General features: G+C 33.0%; 1 protein-coding gene across 1 annotated transcript in view; it reads right to left on the bottom strand.

Annotated features, from left to right (window-relative positions):
- Positions 1-7,391: 7,391 nt before the first annotated feature.
- LOC149552339 (Glyceraldehyde-3-phosphate dehydrogenase-like family protein) overlaps positions 7,392-10,078 on the bottom strand; it is a 244,872-nt gene continuing 242,185 nt past the window's right edge. Inside the window, exon 12 of the mRNA XM_089787872.1 lies at positions 7,392-7,828. Coding sequence (XP_089643998.1) covers positions 7,694-7,828 — 135 coding nt within the window. The 3' untranslated portion in view covers positions 7,392-7,693. The remainder of the gene's footprint in view (positions 7,829-10,078) is intronic.

Genomic DNA, 10,078 nt, shown 5'->3' with positions numbered 1-10,078 from the left:
GAGATTGAAGAAAAGCTAGTGGAATAGGCAGTTGGAGAAGGAAGGACACCACCTGGTAAGAAAGCCTAGAAACCTAAAGTTGAAAATCTGAATATGCAGATTATAAATAATGATAGTTTTGTTCAGTTGAATAAGTATTATAGTTTGTATAGTAACATGGATAGGAGACAGTTAGAGAATGCTACAGTGAGAAATATGATTTTGAGAAATAAGAGATTTGATAGCATCCAAAATAAGATTCCAAAAGATTTGTACAATATATTGCTAAACAGGAAGAGAAGAGTAGTAGAGGAAGATACCAAGCTGAGAGAGAATATGATTAATAAATTGTGTGAAGTAAGCACAAAGGAAGACATAAAATATCTTGAAAGGTATTGAACCTTTGCTAAGGAACAAGAGAAGAACAATTCTTCTTATGGGAGACAACTATGAAGAGGTTAAGAAGGAAACCAAAGAAGCCATAGTAAAATATATGACTTCCATGCCTAAGGTCACCAAGGAGAGTGTGTAGCTGGAAACAACAAGTCTAGCTTATGTGGAGGTCAATACTCCTACTGATGGTGAAGAAGAAGTTGAAGAGGCAGAACAAACTTATTCACCTCCTCATATAGTTATTGGTATTGAATCCATGCAAGCAGATAGTACACACATAATTGTAGATGCTAAGGAGAATCCTTTTACAGGATATGGGTCCAACATTGTTTGCAATATTATTGCTTACTCTAGCTAAGATAAAAAGGATGATGAAGAAGCAAAGAAAAATGTAGAAAATAATGAGGAAGAAGAAGAAAGAAGGAAAGAAACAGAGAAGAAGAAAGCAAGAATAGAAGAAAGAAAAACGGTAGAAGAAACTTCTGAATTAAAGCAGAAATGGAAGATTTTGATGCAAGAGTCAACATTCTTGCCCAATCTGAAACATGTGGCAACAAGATTTGGGGAAGTAGAGTTTTAGCATGGAGCTGGCATACATTATATTGCACCAACAACTACACCTATTTTAGTAGTAGCAGCATCAGTTATTGTATTGCCTACAATATTTGATGATGATGATGATCAGAAAGGTTTAATGAGCTCTTTGAGCAAGCTACTTGAGAAGAATAAGTCAGTGGAGACTTTGGAGAGAACATTGGCAGAAGTTCTAGATAGATTGCAGAAGACAGTATAGTCTATTGTTACAAATCCATACTTACAGGTAAAGGTGAAAGAATTGGTGAAATCTTTTGATAAAGAATCCACAACCTTGTCTGAAATTGCTTCAGTTTAAGCAGAGATGAAGCATGATGCATCATTGTTTGACACAATATGCAACAATGTCAGGAATGACTTGTAGACATTGAACATGTGCATTAAAGAGCTAAGGAAAAGTATAGATGAAGGAAATAAATTGTATGGACAATGTCATACAATCATCTATCAGAATTTGATAATTTGATCAGCCAAATGAGTGAGCTTCAAACACTCACTATCAGATTACAACTAGAGGCAAACATTGAAAACTTTGGAACAGAGATGGAGAAAATTCACAATGCTATCAGAGGCATTGAATTCGATTGGGAGAAGGTAAAAAAGAGATTCTTTGTCCTTAGAGAATATTTATCTCCTAAAGTTATCATTTTGCAAAGGCAGTTGGAGGAGTGTCTTGCATTTAAGGCATCCTATGATCAATTTGCGTATACTAACCTGAGCATAGTGGAAGTGGCATCCTATGCACTTTATGCACTCATCAGTATATTTGATATAGTCAATGCAAACTAGAAGAAGGATTTTGACAAGCTGAAACATGACTTTATTGATTACATATCTAGAATGTCAAGTTGATAAGAGGCAAGCGACACAATGTTTGTGTATACAAATTTTTGACACCTTTGCCATTAATGTCAAAGGGGGAGAAGTATGTATGAAAAATTGTATATGTACATGCTTGTATATGTAAGGGAGAAGTATGTAAAAATGTATATGTATATGTAAGGGGGAGCTTAGCTATGTATCATTGTAAAGGAGTGATAAGGAATGTAATGATCCATCAAGACATGAATAATTTTTTTTATGTTTTGAAGGCATTTCTTTTTGTATTTATTTTGCTTTGTATAACATCATTTTGAGACTTAGCCAATTTTCTCAAATGTTGCCATCAATGTCAAAGGGGGAGATTGTTGGCAATATGGCTAGGTTGATGTATGAGTGTTGTCATTTATGGCAACATATACTTTTGACATTTCATGATGTTATTAGAGTTAGAAAATTGTCCAAGTGTTAGACAGTTTGCAATAGTATAAAGATAGATATGGTATGTACGGATGACAGACTTTGAGTTAGCTCATGTGCAATTGAGGATTGATAGTTGACAGGGTCACGATGGCGTATGTTAGTGAGAAGACCTGTATGAACAATACAACATAAGTTATAGAAGGATTACCAGCACAAGTAATTAACATAGAAAAATAGACCACATCAGTAAATTGAAGTGTATGGCTTAAGGAATTATTTTGGAAACAAAATAATTACTTGATCATGTTGGGTTGACATCTTAGATGTTTACCCAGAGTTATTTTATATTTGGTTAAGCATGTGAAAGCATCAAGGTCGACTAAATTTTTTTTTGTTAATTTGCGAGATATAAGTAAAAGTCATATCTTGTACAAATAATGTGAAGTATGAATGTGATGCTAATTATATGTGAAGAAAGTTTAAATGATATGCGAGCTTTATGTGATGCGAAATCTGATGTATGACCAGAGCAAGTGTGATATACAACAATAAGACAATATTGTATGTATATCTACTCTTGTAAAGAAACTTAATTGCATATTGCATGTTAGGGAAGTGGGCTCTTCTTGGCTACATTGTATTTGATCTACCAACTCTTAAAAGGGTTGAAGAAACTCCTAACAGGGTTGAAGCAACTCCTAATAGGGTTGAGGCTTTTAATATAGCCCAGTCCTCTAACAACGACTCATGACAATATATATGTATTTCATAGACTTCTAACAAGGTCAATATCCTTAACATGATTCTTTTGTTTAGTGGATCATCTTGTGGGTATCATCCCCATTAGGGTTTTCCCTTGGCCAAGGTTTCCCTAGTTAACAAATAATGGTGTTATGAGTTTTTTGTGTTAGAGTTATATTTATTATTCAACATTGTAAGTTTACTTTCATATGCAAGTTATAAAGTTATTAACAATATTCAGTTGTGACAAAAGTTTGTAGAATATTGATTCACCCCCCCTTTCAATATTTATCTATTTCTAACAATTGCTTCAGGCACACTCCCTATCCCGATACAGGGTGGAGTCAAGGAGCAATCCCCAATGCCCTCAAGGCCAAAAATGAATTTACTATTGTAAAAGGCATCAAAAGTTATTTTTTCTATTAGACATCTTCTAGCCTTGATTTTGTAATCACTATAAGTCATGTATAAAATGGTTAAGGCTTATAGATTTTATGACGTATGATGATTTAGCAACTTATTGTAGCAATATTGAGTTGCAAGGGATTACAAATTGTAATTAGGTTGAAATCATTGGATAATAATATTGTGCTTGATATTTGGCGGTCATAGTCCAGAGATTGGCTGTATCGTGTTAAATCTTTGTCTTTTGTTCTCGATGTATTTCATTCCTTTGTGATGTTGGTTATATTTCCATGTAATTGATACTTTTGTCTCTATATCCTAACAATGCTTTTCAACACTATTGTCAAAACCAAATTTCTTCTTGAACACCCATCTACAAACAATATGTTTACATCCATAAGGAAAAAGTACTATATACCAAGTATCATTTTTCTTCAAAGAAGCCATCTCCTCATCCATGTCTTTCTTCCAAGTATCTCTATTATCCATACCCATAAACAATCCCAAGCTCATCAATGTTAATACTCAAAGAAAACACACAATTTGAATCCAACAACAAATAACCAAACCTTTCTCATGAATAACCAAATATGTTCAACTATCCACCTTCTACACACATACCTCAATTGTCAAGGTTAAGGTTTTCCATCTTTAAAATGCGCAAAGCTCTCCTCATCATTAGATTTAAGAGGGGTGCTGAGTTCATCATTTGTTAGAGTAGGTAGAACTTGGACTCCCTGATTTGTTTCCTCCTCTTTTTCTAGCTACAACATAGTGGAAGATTTCTTCTCTTTAAAAATTATGAAATTATGCTTACACTATAGAGAACCTTTTTGGGCCATTGGATCCCAAAGTTTGTACCCTTTCACACCGAGACCATAGGTAATGAAAATATGTTCCATCACCTTATTTTCCAACTTAGACCTCTTCTCACTTTGCATGTGTATAAGCTTCACAACCAAATACTTTGAGATGCCTTTTTGAAGGTTTTTAACCAAAAATATGACTTTATGGGTATCTAATCAACAATAGTTCATTACAAATATTTATTGACTAGATAAAATGTAGTGGTTGGAGCTTTACCCAAAACCTACGCTCAAGGCTAGCAACACTTAGCATACACCCCACCCTCTCCCTCAATATCCTTTTCATTCACTTCGTAACTCCATTCTAGTAAGAGACGTACAAATTTGTCTTATGTCTTTTGATCTTGTGCTTTTTATAAAAACTTATCAACCTCTATAGAACAAAATTCAACACTATTGTCAGTTCAACATTTAATCTTTCTATCATTTTGATTTTCAACTAGGTATTTAAACTCCTTAAATGAACTAATGACTCCAACCTTGCTACTAAGAAAATTAAAAGATCCCCTCTGTAATCATCTATAGATGATACGATGTATACAAATTTTGATAATTAAGGAACATTTGCATAATCAAACACATTTGCATGAATGTAACCCAACACCCTAGAAGAAATGAGAACTTGTATAAAATTTCACATAGTTTTGTTTACCAAAGATACAATGTTCACAAAAGCTAATCTAGAGATTGCATCTCCAAGGCTTTCTACAAGAGTTTAATTTTAACGTTTGGAGACTCTTCTCACCAATATGGCCAAGTCTTTCGTGTGACATCATCGTCTTCTCTATTGGAAGATTTCTTTCTAAAGATTGATTATCCTTACATTCCTAAAAAAAACATGATCATCAAATGTAGATGCACTAGATTTGTTCACTTCTTTAATCAATGGTAAGAATGAAGAATCTGAACATTTTTTTCTTCTATGACTTCTTAGAAGAACTATTGCACTAGACAATGCATGCATCTAGCTTGAACAAGGTTCCTATCCAAACACCTCTAGCCAAAACTATAGCTCCTCTAGTCATCTTATATCTCTACTAAAGAAAACAAATTGAGAACTCTCATCATTCCATTTACTTATTAAAGGAAGGTTTCATGTCGAACCCAAAATATGCAGCACACCATCAACTCCCTTAACTCTACCATTAGGGAATTTGATTCAACGTCTTGCACAACCAATAACTTCCAAATGAGATAAGTCACTTATATACACCTTTCCATCTTCAAATTCTTCATATTTTGAGCACCAGTCTATGTGAGGTCATGTAAAAAGATGTCATAATGTTTACTAACCATACATCTAATACACATGTTTCCAAAGCTACAACCAATGCTTCATATGTTTGCCATTGTTTTCTACAATAGTATATCAAAGAAAATCAGTTCTACAAAACTCTCACTAAAAGTTAGATTAAAAAAGAAAAAAAAACTTTACAAACCCCACAACTAAGAGCATAGGTGATCAAGCTGTAATACAAATTGAAAGGAAACCAAGTACCAAAATACAACACCCTACACTAAACTATCAGAAGAGTGAATGCAAAAATTTCTAAACCATTGAATTAGACACACATCTAAAAAAACGTAAACAAATATTCAAAAACATAATAAACCTAACACAACGTATATGTCTGAAAACCCTTTAAGGCAAACTACCCACACTCCAAATAATCAGCTCAATTGTATAAATGAATAAGAACACCAATTACAGTACAATCTCAAAGTTACACTCGTTTGGGGCCTTCACAATATTACAAGATTCAAGAATAATTCCAATGACATAACAACATAACAATGTCTCTCATAATCTTCTACATATCATACAAAATGAACTAAGACACCACAAATTAATAGAGCTCAATATGAAAAAGTAGGCCCTCATGATGACCAAAAGTAACTTCAATGCCTATGAGATAAGTTATGTCAAAAATAACATAATTGCCATTCCCATGACATGTTGCACATAGCAACTTACCAAAGCACTAACACCTATGTCATCCAGAACAATTATCTTGCCAAATGTAATGCACATTCAACATAGAAACTCCCATACCCAAGAATAGGCACTTTCCTTACCTCACACCACTTTTCAAAAGTGAGTTCAACCATAGATTCCAGTTGCTAAAATATAACTCCAGTCCATGATAGAAAATGCAAACCAAGACTCTTTAGTCAACCTAGCAACTTGCCAAATCAATTTCTACTCCAAAATGGAAAATATATGACGTCTTCCCAAAATGTAGAATCTTACAAGTGGGCACCAATTTCTTAAAAAAATGTCTATGCCATCTCATCACATGCCATGTAGGATGTTACCTTATCAAGAGGTTTTACTAAGTGAATGACAACTTGGGAAAATAATTTGTGATAAATCAATTATGCAACAACATTTAATTAATTACCATCAAATAACAAATATGAAGGCTCTAAGATTGAGACACCTAAAACCTGACATTATGAAACTAGTGAACTGAACGAAGTCTTGATCTTCAACTTGACATGATAATTGTGACCATGGCCTCTTTTAATTTGGGTACCTAATAATTATAAAAAGAATTGAGAACCATTGTAGGTTTATAGCCCTAATGAAAAGGTTGAGGATAGACATGGAAGATTAAGCATGTCCAACCAATCCTTTAGACCATGTTACATATGCTCCCATGTATCTTTTTCATCTTTTATTTCCTTCACACAAGAAGCTATTGATAAAAAAATGAAAATACAACCAGACCAACTATATTGGGTGGCTCATATGTAATGTGCTATTATAATTTTGCTACCATTCCCCATGTTGAACCGTGATTCAGTGATCTTTTCTTGGTCAGCATTCTTGACATGGAGCATTAGTTTGCATCCTTCAAAAAGAACCATAAGATACAACACAACGATATTTGATAAAATTCGTTATGACTTCAAAAACCTGATTATGTTTCAAAACTCTACCTTAAAGAAACTAATAAGAGAATAGAGCGAGTACAGCTTAAAAATTAGAAAATAAGAACAGATACCTATATTGCATTATAGGTAAGTAAATGCTAATATTGAACCAAATCATTTTAAGTATCTACATATGAGCATAGCATACTCAATTTATTGCATTGCATTAGATTTACTTTCGTGGTATTCTTTGAAAGTCAAACCCAATCAAATAACTCCTAGCCATCAAAGAGAGAAGGAAAATACCATACTGGATACACTTAAGTATATAATTCAATGTGACTGAATAGTCAATCAAATTATTAACAAATTTATCATTGAAAACAATATCTCGACTGAGTACATAAGCAAGGTAGAACATCATTATTAAGATTGTGACTATCTGACACTGTTATTTATGAAAGATGAGCAATCATATGACCATTAAGCCCATCTACAGGTTTCAAAAAGTAATCTTAAAGACCTTCACTTTTGAAATAAACATATAACCAGTTGCAGGTCTCTTCATACTGTTTTATGAGAAGACCCGGATCATCTTAATCTAATGGATGGAACAGATCCTTCAGATCAACAATATCAGCAAGAACACCTGCAGCTGTCGTGTCATTACCTGCTCCTGCACCTTGAATCACTAGTGGTTGCGCCTTGTAGCATCGACTATATATTTCTATCTATCAAAATTTCAAATGAAAGAGGACAGTTGAACCAAATGATGTTAGAATGTAATTATGAATGACCAAACATTGCATAAAAAATCTGATACAATATGGCTTACAGATCTCTATAACTCTATAATTAGAATTTTATACCCTGCCAGTCCATCATTCCTAAAATAATGTGGAAAGAAAGGATGAGCAAAAAAAAATTATCAATTCATTGTTTTGAAAAAAGAAGAATACATCAAAAGAATACCTTAAGATAAAATTGAGCATTCAAATCATGTTCGAAGTTGGTTATACATTATCTCTCTCCAGACAGTTTTTCAAATAGGTGTTTCCACAGCTTTGCTGTGAGCCCACTTGCCACAGATATGTCTATGATTCTCAACACCAACAAAGATCTAACAGAATGTTGTTGCTAAAATGTTGGTTGATGTAGCGATTCTTCTGAAAATTTATACTATATATATCATAATGTTTCATCTTATCCATACTATCTGGCACTGCAAGTAACTTCTCAATTTTCGAATTGTATGGAGAAACAAAATAGCACTTTGAAATCAACTGGTGTTGTGACCAATCTATTGAACTTTTAAGTATGTTGTCATTGATGTTAAAGGCTGATGATCAATGTTATATAAATTGCAGAGGATTACTCTAAATAACAAATAATTGGTTCAAATTTTTTGATTGTGTGGTTGTTTTCTTAACAAGGTTGGTTGTCCAATTGAACTACTTGGGTGCTTGCTTAAGCTGGTTGTGTGTCTACTTCATCTTCTTGTTAGCTACTTGCCATGTCAGACTTTTTGCCTTGTCAGCATTAGAATTCAAATAGGCGATTTCTTTGTTCAGAGACTGTTTTAGCCTTGGTGAATGGAGGCTTAGTTAAAACACATAGATTCCATTTGTTTGGACAGCATCAAGTATTAAAACTCAGCCGTTTTTCTTTTGGGAATTGTATTTATTATTCTTCCTATCTATGGTCAATGGCTGAGTGTAAAATTTTTTAAAAACATGTTAAAGCCATTTCTCATGAATAAAATAACATTTGCCATTTTAAAAGAGGGAGTCGAGACTGTTTTTGGTGGTACTTGTATTGTTTTTCCAACTGGTTTCAGAGGATAGAGAACATCATGTGTTGCAGGCCCTTCTTAATTAAATGGCAATTTCTTAATTTAGACTCCACATTTTAGATTTCTTGGATGTGATTAATATAGTGTTGGTTTTGCTGCTGATTCAAAATAAAAAGTGAGAACTGTGGGAATTTGAGAGATGATGTTTTTCAGCTAGAGCTATCAAACAAAAATATACATCACATAAAAGAAATGAGATTTATTTAATTCTTAATTAAATGGTGATTTCTTAATTTAGACTGGGTATTTTAGATTTCTTGGATCTAATTAATATGGTTTTGGTTTTGCCACTGATTCAAGATAAAAAGTGTAAACTGTGGGAATCTGTGAGATGATGTTTTTCAGCTACAGCTATCGAACAAAAATATATATCAAATAAAGCCTAAGTTGCTGATTTGCATGATATATATATATATATGCAAAGAAATGAAAGAAATACAAAATTAAAACATTTGATAGCTTGTAACTTCACCAATACATATTCAAATACTTAATTCTTACTTAAATGGTGATTTCTTAATTTTGATTGGGCATTTTAGATTTCTTGGACGTGATTAATGGTGCTGGTTTTGTCACTGACTCAAGATAAAAAGTGAAAACCATGGGAATCTGTGAGATGATGTTTTTCAGCTACAGCTATCAAACAAAAATATATATGGTATAAAGGAAAGGAGATTTATTTGATTCTTAATTAATGGTGATTTTTTAATTTAGACTGGACGTTTTAGATTTTTTCGACATGATTAATATGGTGTTGGTTTTGCCACTGATTCAAAATAAGAAGTGAAAACCGTGGGAATCTGTGAGATGATGTTTTTCAGCTACAGCTATCGAACAAAAATACATATCACATTAAGGAAATGAGATTTATTTAATTTTTAATTAAATAGTGATTTCTTAATTTAGACTGGGCGTTTTAGATTTCTTGGACGTGATTAATATGGTGTTGGTTTTGCCACTGATTCAAAATAAAAAATGAAAACTGTGGGAACTTGTGAGATGATGTTTTTCAGCTACAGCTATCAAAAAAAAAATATATCACTTATAGGAAATGAGATATTTAATTGGAGTCATGCATATCAAATTAGTGCAGGCTGTGTGTTCTACTCGAATTCTTGACATTTCCTTT

The sequence above is a fragment of the Cupressus sempervirens genome, chromosome 6, assembly GCF_028749045.1.
Source record: "Cupressus sempervirens isolate cs-2001-9-10 chromosome 6, ASM2874904v1, whole genome shotgun sequence".
In the NCBI taxonomy this organism is placed as follows: domain Eukaryota; kingdom Viridiplantae; phylum Streptophyta; class Pinopsida; order Cupressales; family Cupressaceae; genus Cupressus; species Cupressus sempervirens.
This window is presented reverse-complemented; position numbering and strand designations above follow the sequence as displayed.